The 15,873-nt window shown below is 44.4% G+C and overlaps 2 protein-coding genes and 1 long non-coding RNA gene across 5 annotated transcripts in view; 1 reads left to right on the plus strand and 2 right to left on the minus strand.

Moving 5' to 3' along the window:
* Positions 1 to 1,351: 1,351 nt before the first annotated feature.
* MRPL58 (mitochondrial ribosomal protein L58) lies at positions 1,352 to 7,905 on the minus strand. 2 transcript variants are annotated; one of them, XM_005297454.5, is made up of 6 exons: positions 7,663 to 7,893; positions 6,381 to 6,417; positions 4,988 to 5,047; positions 4,105 to 4,187; positions 2,418 to 2,587; positions 1,352 to 1,573 (listed from the first exon to the last, which is right to left on the minus strand). In XM_005297454.5, exons 1-6 carry the CDS (start codon positions 7,846 to 7,848, stop codon positions 1,489 to 1,491), a joined length of 621 nt encoding a protein of 206 aa, XP_005297511.2. In that variant the 5' UTR covers positions 7,849 to 7,893; the 3' UTR covers positions 1,352 to 1,488. The 2 variants fall into 2 exon arrangements, with proteins under 2 accessions (XP_005297511.2, XP_065419532.1); XM_065563460.1 differs by lacking the exon at positions 4,988 to 5,047 and having other exon boundaries at positions 7,663 to 7,905.
* A 54-nt stretch (positions 7,906 to 7,959) lies between these two features.
* Positions 7,960 to 15,873, plus strand: part of LOC101954194 (uncharacterized) — a 31,307-nt gene continuing 23,393 nt past the window's right edge. The window contains exon 1 of the long non-coding RNA XR_006172380.2: positions 7,960 to 8,325. This is a non-coding gene — a long non-coding RNA (uncharacterized LOC101954194). The remainder of the gene's footprint in view (positions 8,326 to 15,873) is intronic.
* CDR2L (cerebellar degeneration related protein 2 like) overlaps positions 11,951 to 15,873 on the minus strand; it is a 30,124-nt gene continuing 26,201 nt past the window's right edge. For both annotated transcript variants that reach the window (XM_024101774.3, XM_005297456.5), the window contains exon 5: positions 11,951 to 15,230. In XM_024101774.3, coding sequence (XP_023957542.1) covers positions 14,345 to 15,230 — 886 coding nt within the window. In that variant the 3' untranslated portion in view covers positions 11,951 to 14,344. The remainder of the gene's footprint in view (positions 15,231 to 15,873) is intronic.

Below are 15,873 nucleotides of genomic sequence, written 5' to 3' on the forward strand. Positions count from 1 at the left end.
TGAAAACTTTATTCTCTCCTATCAATTTTTCCTTTTCTGTTTTACCCAGACAGGTTCACTGGGCGCTATTCAAATGTGTCCTGTTTTCCAATAACCATAAAAGCAGCAACTAAGTCATGCCTCTAACAGAGCTCAAGACATATTCCTTATACACCCACAAGGCACTTTAATGGCCATTGAATCAATTTAGTGTTTGTTTAGACTCTGATAGAGCCCACAATATGCTAGGGGTTTCCATATTCATAAGCAAATGTAGTTCCCTTGCTTTGAAGAGTTTATACCCTCATAATTCCAGTACTGACAACCACAAATTGTACAAAACTCATGTGTTGGGCTACAAAAAAGAATCATGAGTTTGGCTTTAAAGCAATATGCTTAAAAAGGCCCTTGGGTGCCTTTTTGTTGGTTTCTGGGTTCTGAGCCTTTAGTTTACCCTTGCGTCACCTTGTCCAGCTTTCTCCCCCCCCCCCATCATGAGGGCTATACAATTTTTGTATTTAACAAAAGCTGAAATTCTGATGTAATCACTAGTTTGCGGGAGATGAGATTTTTAAAACACCAAATGTCACTAGACTTGTGATAAAATCACAAGAGCTGGCACCATTTATACCTTTATAAAAGCTTATAACACTTTATTCAATGTCATTTTTCATTCAAGGAAGACAAACATGCCCATTATGCTCTTCTAACCCACAGATATTCACTCTCGGCTGGTAATGATGTTTGCTTTTCTTTAATGAGGCAAAACTTAAGTCACCCTTCTTTGCTTGAAAAGTTCATCAACATGCAAAAGTGTCAGTGAGTGTTAACGGAGTGAGCTGTATAATAGCGCCTCTGACTTCAGATCACGAAAGTGAGGGTTCACGTTCTTTTTGTACTGCAGCAGTTTGGTAAAATGTTAAACTTCCTGCAGCTCCCATTGGCTGGGAACAGCGAACCGCGGCCACAGGGAGCTGAGGGAGGTCCATGCCTGTGAATGCTCCAGGTAAACAAAACAACAATGTATTAGATATTCAATTCAATGATTCCATAGAATTTAAAATCATCAAATTTTGGTGTAGACCTGTTTATAAGCCCACCCCCGCTCTTCGATGCGTCCCTTTTTTACCAAAAATATTCGGCTTATGAACGAGTATATACGGTACTTGCTTCTATAGAAGCAGAGATTGCTCTCACACAAATACAGAAGGGCCTACAATAGGGGCAGGAGGAATTAAAAAAAAAAAAAAAAATTATGGCCGAAGAAAGCCTAAGCATTTGGCTTTCTTTTAAACATGGACAATTTCTGAGACATAAATATTCTACTGCAAATATTGTTAGTGAAAACCCACTTTACTAAATACAAGAAAGCAGATGTTAAATTACATTTTATTTTTACATGTTTTAAGCAAAGGCTTTTTTAAAGACAGTTTATAATTTGAGTATCCTCTTCAGTTTCCAGGCCAATGTGTTTAAAAATACGATATCCCAGCAATTTTGTTGTTGTCTTCAATCAAAGTCTACCCTCCTGCTTTGTTTTATAGTCGAATTAATTTTTTTCTGTCGCAGTCGTTCACGATTCATTTTTTGCACCCTAAGAACAGAGAAAAAGTGCCTTAAACAGCCTATCCCTAGAAACATTTAAAAACAACTATTATTCCACACTTATCTTATGATAACACACACCACATGTTACTAGGTGCCGTCCATGCATGCAGGGAGACAATCCCTGCCCTTTGGATGTTGTAATGAAGTAAATAGCTGAACTATAATGAATTATTCATGCTAGGATAGGAGTAGAAAAATCTCCTGTCTCGGGGTGTAAGTTGATTATCACAGAGGCCAGGAAGGAATTCCAGCTCTTCTCACCCCAAAACATTACACCATTGGCCATAGGGATCTTTCACCTTCCTTTAGAGCAATGGTTCTGAACCTGTGGGCTGCTTATGGCCCAATCAGCACACAACTGCTGCCCATTGACATCCTCAGTGCTATACAGATCGTATATATACTGTGTGGATGTGGCCCATATAACACATAGAAAACGGCATGTGGGGCCTGCCGTAGTGGTAAATAGGTTGAGAACCACTGCTCTAGTCAATTGTAGAATGTGGATACCAGATTTGATGGACCAGTGGTCTGATCAGGTATGAAAAAAATTATTACAGTGGCTAGCACAGTATAAAGTTACATTAAAACACTCCAGGTCCAGAAGTGATATAACAGTGCAAGTTACTTAGAATGGTCTAGCTAGAGCAGCCCTGCCTGATCCATTGGCTCCCTGTTGTAGCTCTGCTACAGTCCCTGCTAACATCACGATAGGCCTCCTGGGCAGGGCTATCTTTAAACCACCTGCAAATTCCAATTGGATTGTGTAACTGGATTTTGTCTGGATAATCCAAATCTAGTTGAAGTGGAGCCCTATTTTTGTTTTATACCTGGCTATGAGGAGCTGGGAATTCTCCTTGGATACCACACTGGATTTCTGAGTGGCCTCCTTAATCATGTTTCTGATTTTTTCCAAGCAGTCTGCCAGATTCTTCATTTGGTAGCGACTCACTTCAGAGTTTAGGATCAGCTCGCCAGATTTATTTATTTTATTCTTGTGCTGGGGAGGAAAAGAGATCAAATATTTGACTACGAACACTGTTACAAATGTAGCATTTCCTGGCATAGAAGCTGTGACAGATATGTCAATTTTCCACAAAATCTTTCGGAAATCTACTGAATTAAGTTCAAATAGCTTTGAAATCCATTATATTAGAAATACAAAATGTATGTATTATTGTGGGATTGTAACTTCTTTAGGGGGCAGATGTGGCCAACATCAGCCCCGGGAAGTGTTATGAGCTTCAAAGGACTATTTTAAACAATGTGCCAGACAAGAAGGAACTTTTGGGACATAGTTAAGTGGGTTACCTAGGAAATAATGGTGCAGGGAGGAATGCAAATTCCAACCTCTGGACCCAACCTTTTGAAGCTGAGCCCCGAGGAGAGAACCATAATCTGACACATTACCTATTCATGGTCTCTGAAGATCAAAGACATAACCTGTATAAAGGAAAGGCTAACCTATGCATGTGTGTTCTAGGTGTGAGCTAACTGGTATGAACTTGTAACCACTGAAAACCCCCTTGTGGGGTTTGAAGGTCTGATCACCTGCCAGAGCCCTTGTTGAAGTTGGGGGTGATCTCTGATAAGCTTAGTAGCATGGGTGTAGGTTTTGTCACTCTATTTCCACAGTTTTTATTGAGGTTTTTAATGTTTTTCTTTGCAATACTTTCACTTTAAGAATAAATGTGCTGGCCTGAAAAGGACTGTTTGGTAATTTATAACTGTGGGCAATGATGCTGTTTATAGTCTCTGAGTAGAAAGCAAAGCAGGCCTGCTTAAGCAGTCTGACTTGCTGGGGAAATCATAATGTAGGTAGGGTTACCATATTTAGCAAATAAAAAAAGAGGACCCTCCACGGGCCCTGGCCCCGCCCATTTCCCCGCCCCGCCCCAACTCCGCCCCTTCCCCGCTCCAACCCCGCCTTAACGCCGCCCCCTCCTCCCTCCCACTCCCAGCCACGCGAAAAGGGCTGCCCGAGCGCTACCGGCTTCACGGTTTGCTGGGCAGCCCCCACACCCTGCGCCGCTGGAGCCCGGCAGGGGAAGTGCCCGGCCAGGGGCCCAGGGTCCGGAGGCATAGGGGCTGCCTGAAGCCCATAGCGCTCGGGCAGCTCGGCTCTTAAACAGAGCCGAAGAGTCCGGGGAGGAACAGAGCCGCCGCGGGAGGGGAAGTGCCCGGCCGGCATTTTCCCGGACATGTTCGGCTTTTTGGCAATTCCCCCCGGACGGGGGTTTGATTGCCGAAAAGCCGGACGTGTCCGGGAAAAACTGGACGTATGGTAACCCTAATGTAGGTAGGGAACCATGCAGCCCGGAAAAACTGAGGTCCAGAGAGAGAAAGATGCGGGTCTCCACCCAAAGGAGATGATAGCTGAGGAGCTGCAAGCCTAGACTGGGTGCCCTAGCCCATGCCCATGAGTGGGAAATGCAGATGCAGTTGCCCTCAACTGTGACAGAAGGCTGTAAAGTTAAATAAAATGGTTGGAAGGGAAAGGAAAAGGTTGATAGTTACCATCACTGCTATTTTCTGCCTCACATCTTCTGCAATCCAATCAGCTGATGCCAAATGGAATCTAACTTCTGCCTTACTATTCACTGTGGGTGAAAGAAAGAAGGGAATGTTTAATTCATCTCATGCAATTCACATTCAAAAGCAGCTGGTGATTAGATTGCCATGATTATTCTAATTTGAGTGCGCAGCAGGATCACAGCAGTTTCTTCTTTTTACATCCTTTTTCTGCTCTTCTCAGTGCCACAGTTAAAGAAAAACCTCTACCTAGGTGTTTATATGGACCTAATCATACTATCTGATCACCGGGGCATTATCAAATAGAATCTAACTGCTACTTTCTCCAATTACACAGACTAAATCACTTAATACTTATTTTAAAAAAATTTTTATCCTGATATTTGCCTTTTAAAAAGTTTCCCACCATATGTTACTAGTAATTCCTTAGTTAACTGGAAGTTAGTGTGTTTTTTTTAATCTGTTTTTAAAAACTTTTTGCATGTTTCTCAGCTTGTAACATGAAAACAGACTAGTCAGTTTCACTTTCAGGCTCTCATGCATTGCAGTGCTGCACAGTTCAAGTTGCAAACACTGCAGAGACCTGTTTTTGTTTAAACAAAATTGTTTCTATTGGAATAAAAATAAAATTATTAAACATTTCTACTGGTCTTAAGTTTGCGATGACTTCTTTTTACAACACATAAATTTTGGGTTAAGCTTGGTAGGCCTACATGTCCCTTTGAATGTCTTCACTATAATGAAAAACGAACAACAATCAGAAGATCAATCCTAAATTTGATTAGGATTTTTAAAAAGCATTGGAAATCCAAGTTTTCAAGTTGTTGTACAGTCTATATATTTTTAAATCCACAGAAATTTTTTGTACCTTTATTAACATTCTGGCCTCCGGGTCCACTGCTCCGGCAATAGGATATGGACAGACGATCTAAGAAGACAAGAGCGCAGGAGTGCTTAATCCCACAGCCAGATCTACAACTAATCACACAGTAAGAAACAGAGAAAAGAAATGATCTAAATCAGTGTCTCTCAACCTTTCCGAACTACTGTCCCCTTGCAAGAGTCTGATTTGTCTTGTGTCCAGTTTCACCTCATTTAAACTACTTGCTTACAAAATCAGACATAAAAATACAAGCGTCACAGCACACTATTCCTGACAAATTGTTTACTTTCTCATTTTTACTATATAATTATAAAATAAATCAATTGGAATATAAATATTGTACTTACAGTTCAGTGTATAGTATATAGAGCAGTATAAACAAATCATTGTCCGTATGAAATTTTAGTTTGTACTGACTTCACTAGCCCTTTTTATCGAGCTTGTTGTAAAACTAGGCAAATATCTAGATGAGTTGATGTACCCCTGGAAGACCTCTGCGTACCCCCAAGGGTAAGACCCACTTAAATGATGTGGGGATGGGGGAGAGAATGCAAGTTGAAAGTTGAAATGGCCAACTCAGAATCCATATTGACTAGCTCTGGTAGAGTTAACAGACAGCTCCTCAAGTGGAAAGGTAGCTACAACAAATACGATCCTCTGAGGTATTTGATATTTCTATGTATAAACCCACTGTTTTTTAACAAGGAAACATGCTTACAGATTATCTAATCAGTTAGGGCCTGATCCAAACCCTACTGAAATCAGTGGAAAGACTACTAGTGGAGTGGGTTTTGGACCAGTACTTTACTGCTGTTAATTCCCAAAACGAGAGTTAAAGAATTCCACCTTATTCCACCCCACCAAAATACTTTTCTTGCTCAGGTTCAGAAAGGCTTTAACCATTATAGGCAAGATTTTCAGTCTCATTGCTTTATATTAAATACTGATCTACCTTATCCAAGTCATTCTAAATTTTAATTGCCCTTCTGCATTACATTTCCTCCACCTATCCCTTTTTCTATCATCAAATATCATAATCATCATATAGACTCTCTTCCAGCTCTTATAGTGTACAAAACAAATTCAGGATTAATTCAGTTTCTTGTCAGGTTCCTCCACCCTCTTCTTCCAGTCATCAACACATCTTGTGCACAAAACTTATTCTATGATCACTTCCTTATGTTTATGGGTAACATTTCAATGCTAATGGAAGCTGTAGAAATTAATACTTTGCTAATGACTTACTACTTTGCTTTTTGTTGTTTCTGCGCAGGTAACTGAAATCTTTTAGATTATTTTAATTGATTTACTGACAATAAAACCCCACTGAAAGCAATTTGGACAAAGAAAAGGCATTTCTCTTATAGGCTAGACTTACCCACAGGAATATCAGGAGAGGTTTGTTTTGTCCCATCCTATAAAATACACACACACACACAATGAAGCAACTGCCATTTGATGCTACAGAAAGCATTTTTGCAATAAAGTCAGTCTCCAGAGCAATTTAGAAGAAAATATAATTACAGAAGCTATTGCTGCATAACTACTCTATCTTTCAGAAAATGACATATTCAAAATTGTCTTGTGAAAACATCCCTGTAATCAGTTGTATATCCTGGACCTAGAACTATTCTTTTATCTAGTGTATGCATCTGAGAGTGTGTTGCTGCAGAGGCCTGGTTTATAATTCTCATTTTTGCACCTTTCACCTGTGGTGTCCATGCTGGATATTTTCCTCTTTCCCTTGTAAACAGATTAGCTCATGTGTTGTCTTACACAATCCTGCTCTACAGGCTTTTTCCACACAAGCTGTTTTTATTGTCTAATTTAGGTATTTGTGATATGCCATCCAGACATTCCATACATGTTGTACTAGTACAGCCTCACCTTTCCACTGCTCTCCCTTTTTCTCCATAATTATGCTACATCACTTGGTGTTTTTTTCAACTTCCCACTGGAGACTGACATCTTTGCCATGACAGACACCACAACCAAACTATCATCATCAAGGATGCTGTTACTCTTTTTATCTTAGATCTTGTCTACACTACCACTTTACAGCACTGCAACTTTCTTGCTCGGGGGTGTGAAAAAACAAGTTTCAGCGCTGTAAAGTGGCAGTGTTGGAGGTTACTCCCCTTGTGGAGGTGGGTTGTTTACAGCGCTGGAAGAGCTGCCGCTGGTGAAAACATATCCTTAGAGTCTCCTGTTTTTTGTTGCTGAGGTTCTGCTCCCTGTAAAGCCCAGCACCCAGGACAGAAACAGGTCCTCAAAGTAACTTCTACTACCAAGAGACATCATATGAAGCTGTGCTGCAAGGCTGTTTCTCTAGCACAGGATAATGTCATGGGGCAATAGACCACAGGGAGCATTCTGAAACCACCCCACAGGCATGACATAGCCACTAAAGGGGGGTTTGTTTTGAATGAAACAAGGGACAACAACAGTTGCATATAACTTGACATCACCTATTATTTGCTGCCACTATGCCCCCCCCCCGCATTGCACTCAAGCCACGCCCATCACCTTCTATTACTATCAGGCCCCACCCACTGCAGTCTACCCGCCCCTCTGTCCCCTCCCACTTCTATCAGGTCCCACCCATTGCAATCAAGCCACGCCCCTGCCCTGACGTTCTGCCTTGTCCCCGCCCCACGCACTTGGGTCCCCTCCTCGGCGTCGCTTCTCTTCTGCTCCGGATAGAGCCTGTCCAGGGCATATTGGCTCCGGAACTCGGAGCTGGGGGCGGCGCCGGCGGCGGCTCGGTGTAGGATGCCTCGGGGGGTCCGGGCGGGGAGCAGCGCCGGCCTCGCCCAGCAAAGGCCCCGCAACACGCGCGCCGCCATCTTGGGTCCTCTGCGTGCACTCCCCTTAGGTGTCCGCCGTCCGTCCGGGAAACAGCGACTGCGCTGCGGGGGTTCCGGGGCAAGTTTCCTCCGGTCCGTGCTGCTGTGAGTGCAGGCGGGTCAGGGACGGGGCTGCGGTTTGCCGGGTGGGAGCTGCTGCGGACACTAGGGGCGCCCACGCCGCGTGGCGCCTGCAGGATAACGTGGCGTGGGCCCAGCACTCCCAAGAGGCCTGGTTGCGTGGGGCTGTCCCGCTCTGACTCCCAATAGCCAAGCCCCTGCCCCATGCCTCCCCATCGGCCTCCACACAGGGGGTTGCAGCGTCACTCGCTCAAATTTGGCCCAGCTGTGTCCTGCCCCCTCCCGCACCCCCGGTCGGGGAGGCTGGGCCAAACCTGAGCAACACCGTGCCCCAGGGCCAGCTTGCAACGCGCGTAGGTCCAGCCGGGCCCATGGGTCAGGAGCCACCACAGAGGGGTGAGTGCAGGCAGCCTTGCTTTGCAACCACGCTTGCCCCTCTCCCCCTCAGTTCCCCACTCCCTGGGGGCAGGACCGAACCCTGCAGCCTCCCTCTCCCCAGGGCAGACATGGCTTCCCACCCTCCTGGGGGCAGGACCCATCCTGCTTTAACCACTGGAATGGTTGGGAGGGATGTGGAATGGTGGTGGGGTTCCCTGGTCAAGCAGAGGTGTCCTAGATTCCAAGGCCAGAAGGGATCCTTGTGATGATCTAAGTCAGGGGTCATCAAACTGGGGGTCATGACCCCTCGGGGTAGTGAGCTTATTACATGGGGAGTCATGAGCTGCCAACCTCCATCCCAAACTCTGCTTCTCCTTCAGCATTTATAATCGTGTTAAATATAAAAAAAGTGTTATTAATTTATAAGGTGGGGGGGTTGCACTCAGAGGCTTGCTGTGTGAATGGGGGTCACCAGTACAGAAGTTTGAGAGCCACTGATCTAGGGTGACTGTTTAACACAGGCCAGAGAATGTTCTCTAATTTCCTTTGGGCCGTGCAGTGACACATGGTGGCGATGTGTGGCTCTGTGATAATGTTGCGTATTGCGGGGTGCGCTAATGCCTTGACTTTGGGTGCAGATGTTACCTATCCCTGTATTGTGCATTGATCAGTATTTCTGTTTTGGCAATCCCAAGTGTTCAAAAATCACGAGTACTCCTCTCCCCCTCTCAAATCATAGGATTGATTTAAAAATCATGAGAGTGAAGAAAAAAACATTTGGAATTCTTTATTTGCATTCTAGCTTTTGCATGGTTAGGGTTCATGTGTTCAAGCTTATCTTTGCAATCATGATGGCTAGAAACTTCTTTAAAAATGAAAGCTGAGATTCTGGTGTATTTCCATGACTCCAGGCTCTAGGGCCTTAACAAAAACATCAAGTATATTAAGTCTTGCATAAAATTGTGAGAGTTGGTAACACTGGTATTTTACAGTAAAACCTCCAGTCCCAACAGCATATGCTAATGTTACTACACAGGGCCGGCTCCAGGCACCAGCTGGCCAAGCAGGTGCTTGGGGCGGCCACTCAGGAGGGGGGCAGCACGTCCAGCTATTCGGCGGCAATTCGGCAGACGGTCCCTCACTCCCGCTCGAAGCTACAATATCTTGGGCTAATCCCTATAAAATCCCAGAGTATTTTCATTTTTGTAAGAATGAGAGGGTGCATATCACAAGTAGTTATGTCTCCACCCCCTCTTTAATGATTACATAGAGTAATAATGAAGTGTTTTCTGGGCACCTGGACTTCTCCAATAGAGCAGAGATAAGGCCTAATCCTGTGAGATTCTAAGAGCCTTATGCAAAATGCTGAGCACTCTCCATTTCCCTTGAAATAGGAACTTTACTACTTGATAGAGACTGGCAGGAGTCACTGCTTCTGGCAGTAGGGTAATGGGCAAAGTGGGGACAGTACTGCCAGAGCCTCTTATGTTTTGGCAGGAGTAGAAATGGTTTTAGAGATAAGAAGAACCCTTAGTTTAAACTGCAGAACGAAGTCAAGATGGTTGAAAAGTTGGTGTGGCGGGAGGCTACTCTGCATGTGTAGGGGCTGCGTAACGGATCTGAGCTTGGGTCTCTGGTAATCGCTGCCGAGGCAGCACGCTCAGCTCCTTGGGAAAGGAGTTAAATGTTTCATGTACTGCTACGGCTGACGCTAAGCAGTGCTGATGGGCCATGGAGGGCACTGCGTTTTGTTTTAATCTGATCTGTGTAGTACCACGGCAACGCAGGTTGTTTGGGAATGGAGACCCTGGGGACTTCTGCTCTGATAATTGAATGCTTTAAAAAAAAAAAAAGTCAGTCATCAGAGCCAAGTCATGCCATCTGGTGACCTTAATTTCAAGCAACAAACAGGTAAATGTTTATGATTTGTAGCCGAAGGGATGGAGAAGAAATAGCTGTAGCAGGATGATCCACTTTGCCAACTGTTGTTAAACCTGTCTGCATTATTGTCTCACTGGCTGTACATGCCAAGAGGACATCAGAACGAAGGTGACTGAAGTGACCCAATTGAACGCAAATTTTGAATGAAGAGACCTTTCCTCTTTTTCCACCTGTCAGTCGAGAGCCCTGCCACAAGAACCCTGTGTGAAGCACGGAGGATATTGGGTTACAACCAGCACCCTTTCACCTTTCTCTTGTTTAGAGGCAGGGTATGGATAAGAGATGTGCATGTAGAGAGGGCTTGGATAAGACTTGACTTTGATGTAACTCAAACAGAACCAGGCTTTTAAGGCTTAATGAAGCATGGAGAATTAAAACCACCAATGTTGGGGCTTGTTTTTAAAGCAGGTTCATTCCATCTGGTGACGTATGTTATTGTGGAGCAGGGGCTGTACGAAACCATCCTATAATTTATGATGGTGGACTGATGTGCCTAAGGATGTATTCACACCTTGCAAAGTGATCCTATCAGATTTCACAAGCCAGTTGGGCTGGGCCAGGTCCATACTTGGATGGGAAACTTCCATAGAAACCATAGGTGCTACAGGAAATGATGCAGGTGACTCCGTAGATGGCATTTTTCTCTCTGAGGCCTCAGTTCTGGAAAGCACTTAAGCTTTGCTTAAGGAAATCCAGTCCTATTCCTGATTACGGAGACTTTTCTGATTTGGGACTTGAATTGGAACCAACTCATTGTCCCAGAGTGATGCCGATAGAGCTGGGCTGGGTGTAAGTGCTGTCTTTCAAACGCAAAGTAAAACTGAGTTTTAGACCACTTGTGGTCATTAAAGATTCTCAGACACCTATTCTGCTGAACCTAGGTATTCTGGCCAAATTCTGATCCTGCTGCTCTAAATTTCCCCTGCAATTGCAACGGGGTACAGTTTGTTATTCACTTCCTGTCCTAAACCGTTTAAGGGTGTTTCTGTGTAGTGTTACACAGATGCCACCTTCCATTAGACAGCTGTTTACATTTCCATGGTGGGTAAAACGATCGTTATATCTTCTTGACCTATCTCTTAATAGTGCTGGGATGCTTAATTAATTAATATTTGTAAAGCACTTGGAGATCCTTAAATATAAGATTCTGTCTAAGTGCGAAAATGCTTATTTTGTCCTTTTCATAGGGGCGCAGTTCACTGGAACCCTCATTTAAAACAAACCAACTCCCTCCTCCAATTGACTGTGAATCACAAGTCTCTCTGTGTGTATGGCCACTAATATTTTTGGACGCAGAAAGGATGCTCTCAGCACTTTGCTGTACAAGCAGCTGATATACTGCAGCTGTTCCTTTGTTAAGCCAAGTGTTAATACCTTGTCACTTGCATGACTAATTTTTCTGGATCCTGTTTTTAAATTAAAAAAAATAATCCGCATTTGTGTTGGGTATTCAGAATTTTGCAAGTTAACGGACTGTTGAGAATTGATAAGGCAGTGCGTTTTCATGATGTGGTTGGTGATAATAACCCGAATACATGAAATGTATGTTATATAAATAACTATAGCTGTATATTCACTCTGCTGCATTCTCTCCAACTTCTCGCAAGGAGCCTAAAGCATTTTCTTGCCCTACATCATGCCAGAAATTCAAAGAAACAGCACGACCTGATATTCTTGGAATCAAAAACAGCCACAAAGAAAGTTTCAGCTTTCAGAATACCGGGGTTTCTTTTTATTTAGGAAGAGAATAAAGCATTTTTAAATATATTTATCTGATGTACACTTAAACTGAGATGCTGGTTCATACTTTACAGTGTTTGAAACCGAAAGTGATAGTGATCCCCTTCACACTGATGCAACAAACAGATGACTTTAGAACAGACAAAGGTTCAAAAGTCCCCTAGTATAAAGATTTAAGTAAAGGAACATTAATAATCAACACACCAAGTATCATGACAGTGGCAACAAAGAGCATGGTGAATTCTCTGAGAAAATCTACTTGATGCTTACTTTTTTTTTTTTTTTTAACAACTGCTTTCCATTATAAATAAATAAGGCATGAAGGTTCTCCATACGGTTACCAGACTGGTAGCCACAATCATGTGTATGGCTCCTAATACTTCAGAGTTTGGGGCCACTGGCCATCTGAAAATATCAAGGGTGCAAGAGAGAAGCTTTTGGCATTGGGTGGGAAGGGGGAGGGTATTTGCAGAACTGGGTCCCTCTGGCAGGCCAATCTAAGAGGCAGCAGTGGTGATGGTTTGGAGGTCGCACCTTTGCAAACTGCCATGATGGCAGCTTTTTGAAAAAGACCGAGGGACTGATGCTGCAAAGTGCTGAGCGCTCAATCCTCGCTAATTTCAGTGGGAGCGGAGGGCGGTTGGCTCCTCACGGGGTCAGGTCCTGAATTTGGAGAATAAGACAATGGAGGGGGAAAAAAAGAAAATGAGATAAATTATGCTAAAAAATAACCAAAAGCCAGATTCTGATCTCGTTTATACCAGTGTAACTCCAGAAAAAGAGACTTTGGGATTTAAGCTGGTGTAAATGAAATCAGAGTCCAGCCCAAAGTTTCCTTAAGTGCATGTTGAATACTGTTCAGTAATTTATAACTTCAGTAACTTATACCAACAGTCAGGATCCTCCCCTGCAGCTGAGCGCTCTGGGTCTGTATCTGAAGCTCTAGTGAAATGCTGTTTATCTGCATATATTCATGAGCCCCGCAAGATGCCACATACAAATGTCTGACCAAACAAGGCCCACTCTTGGTTTCTGAGAAATGGATACTGGTGATTCCTGAGATTGGGGAGGCCTTTTGTGTGTGTGTGTGTCTGCATCTCTCAGTGGGCGTGTGAAGAGAGTAGAGAGATTCTGATGCTGGCAAATTAATTTGGAATATTTAAAACTCCATGGCAGGTGACAACCTTTGGAAAAGGCAACTCAGCCAAGTTAGATTATTGTCAGCAGAAAACTCTGTCTGTCAGCTCAGTCAGGAGTATTAACGGTGAAGGTCTGGGGACAGTGTGATAAATACTGTTGTTGGTAATCACTGCTCTTAACACTTTAATAATGTGGTGCTTTGTTGTTATCCCTCCACGTGTGAGTCACTGCTAATCTGTCTTTGCAAACCCAGACATGTCATATTTGGCAATATGGAGGGGCAATGATGATCTCTTGAATAGCAAGGCACAGAGGACCAATACCCAAACCTAGAGATGAGGGGTATCTCTCTGAACCAGTAACAGCACTTCTTGTTTGGCTTCTGGGAAAGCCCTGGTCATCAGTTTCAACCATAAGATGAATTCAACCTGACTGTGATTCACCTGGAGTGTAAAAGAAGGATATCCTATACGCTTAAAGTCCTAAGACTGACTCATCCGGGGAGGCTGATGAAGACATAACAGTAACCAGTTCTACATTTCTCTTCAAGTTTTTCCAGTTGCAATTAGTTTGCATTGTAAATCTCTGAAAAACCTGGCTGATAAGAGAATGGCTTAAATAGGAAGAACATACGGCCCTTTGGGGAACAGAAAGGTCAAACTAAAGTGTCTCAGGTACACTTGTGGGGCCTTTGCAGTAAACCAAAGAGAGAAAGAAGGGCTGAGTGTTTTGAATCAGTCTCTGGAAGTTCTGATGGCTTTTTTGTAACACTGCACCCATGCCATTCTAGGACACTGCAGGAGATCCAAGCTTTTGCCTGCAGATAATCAAACACAGTAGCTGGAGGAGAAGCTGAAAGGGTGGGTAGTTGGTTGGTTTCCGGTGTTTGTGATTTCTGGCTGCTGTGTCAATACATGCAGGAATTCATTGTAAAGTTTCTGAAACTATCTAGAACTACAATATACAGCTTTTCCAGCAGGTTCAGAAACCCTGGCAGCTGGGTTCACTTGGAGCACTAACTTACAAAAGTGACTTGAGTCTCCATGGCACTTTCTTGCCCTTGAGCCATGTAGGCCCCCTTCCTGTACAAGAAAACAAAGTGAGAGGCCTCCAGGCCTCAAGGCAGCAGGGCCGCTCAGTATTTCCTGGAGCAAAAGAGAAGAGCTGGTTGTTGAGGTTGCACGTGGGAGCAAAAGAAACATCATGGCGGTGGGATTCATTTGCTAGACTTGTTTTTCACCTTGGTGGCATTGATGTCGGCTTTCGTCTTCTGGATGCGTGAGAAGATCTCCTTGAAAAGGGCCTTGTACTCTGGCTGACTCTGCTCCAGCCGCTTGTCCACAGCCTCCACGTGTTTGCTAAGGCTCTTCTCTATTGTCTTCCGCTCTTCCAGCTCGTGAACCTCTCCCCGGAAGTCCCTGAAGGAGCTGTCACGAGAGATGGGGCGGGAGGTCTGGACTCCGGTGTGGCGCACGCTGTCCTTGTGCTGCCGGCATTTGCTGAGGAGCTCTTCGTACTTCTCCAGCAGGGCGTGGTACTGCTCGTCCACCTCCCTCAGGATTGACATGCCCCGCTTGCGCACGTTATTGGCGTGCAGTGTGTAGTTGCCTTCGTGCCGGCTCACGGCGTCCTTGGCCACGATGGCGTTGAGGGCAGTGTCGCTGCAGCTTTTCCGGACGGGGTGATTTGGGGACGCTGTCATGGATGCACTGTGAGTTTTACTCCCGTCTTCCTCTGAGAGGTCGATGTAATCTGCTTCGGGGGCATTGTTTAATGGCTCCAGAAGTGCTTCAGACAGGTTGTCCTCTCTGCTAAGAAGATACTTCTTGACTTGTTTCATCTGCTGTAGCTCCAGGAGCTCAGCCTCCAACTCCTTGATGCGCAGTTTGCAGCTCTCCATCTCGCACACCCGTTGCTCGAGGTCTGAGTACTCCTGGATGACGGCAGTGTATTCGCGCTCCACCCTTTCCTTCCGCTGCTTCTCCTGGTTGACTTGGGACCTAAGGGAATTCACCATGGCCTGGAGACGCTCATTCTCCCTCTCCATAGGGTTTTGGTTGAGCTCCATTGAAGAGCTGTGGACCTGGAACGCATCTTCATACCTGTGGCAGAGGAGATTGTAGTGAGTTATTGGCAAAATAATGGTCCCTTAAGGATACTGGAGCTAAATTCTGCTCTCAGTTACACCAGTAATTTCACTGAAGTCCATGGAGGAGCTACCCTGGATACACACTGGTGTAACCAAATGAGATTTGGCTTGTGGGTGCTTTGTTATTATTTGTATTACTGTTATGCCTAGAGGCCACAATCAAGATTGGGTCTCCATTGTGCCAGGTACTGTACATAAACATGAAAGACAGCCCCTGCCCCAGAGAGTTTACAATCTAATTATACGAGAGTCAAAAGAGTGGGAGGGGAAATGAGACACACAGAAAGGAAGTGACTTGCGCAAGGTCATATACAGGTCAGTAGTAGAGATGGGAACAGAACCCAGGACTTCTGACTCCCACTCCAGTGTCCTACCCAGGCTGCTTTATTCTTTCCCTTCACATGGAAACCTGTATCATGGATTCAGCAGCTGGCAGTTCTCCCTTATCACTGTGTTACTTTGCAAAGGATCTGGGTTTTACACAGATCTGGCGAAATGCTACCTAACCAAGAGCACTGGAGATGGAACTTGTCCCCCTATATACAGACTAGGTATAGCTCAGGCAGTAGCTGTGTTAGCTTCCCCATTCTGCCCCT

The sequence above is a fragment of the Chrysemys picta genome, chromosome 12, assembly GCF_011386835.1.
Source record: "Chrysemys picta bellii isolate R12L10 chromosome 12, ASM1138683v2, whole genome shotgun sequence".
Lineage (NCBI taxonomy): Eukaryota > Metazoa > Chordata > Testudines > Emydidae > Chrysemys > Chrysemys picta.

Excerpts from the sequence above, each read along its gene's own strand:
- MRPL58 (XM_005297454.5), bottom strand. The coding sequence starts at position 7,848 with ATGGCGGCGCGCGTGTTGCGGGGCCTTTGCTGGGCGAGGCCGGCGCTG. Across the intron at positions 5,048-6,380 it reads CTCTCCTGATATTCCTGTGG|ATCGTCTGTCCATATCCTAT; the intron begins GTAAGTCTAGCC and ends TTGTCTTCTTAG. Across the intron at positions 4,188-4,987 it reads AGGCCAGAATGTTAATAAAG|TGAATAGTAAGGCAGAAGTT; the intron begins GTACAAAAAATT and ends TTTCACCCACAG.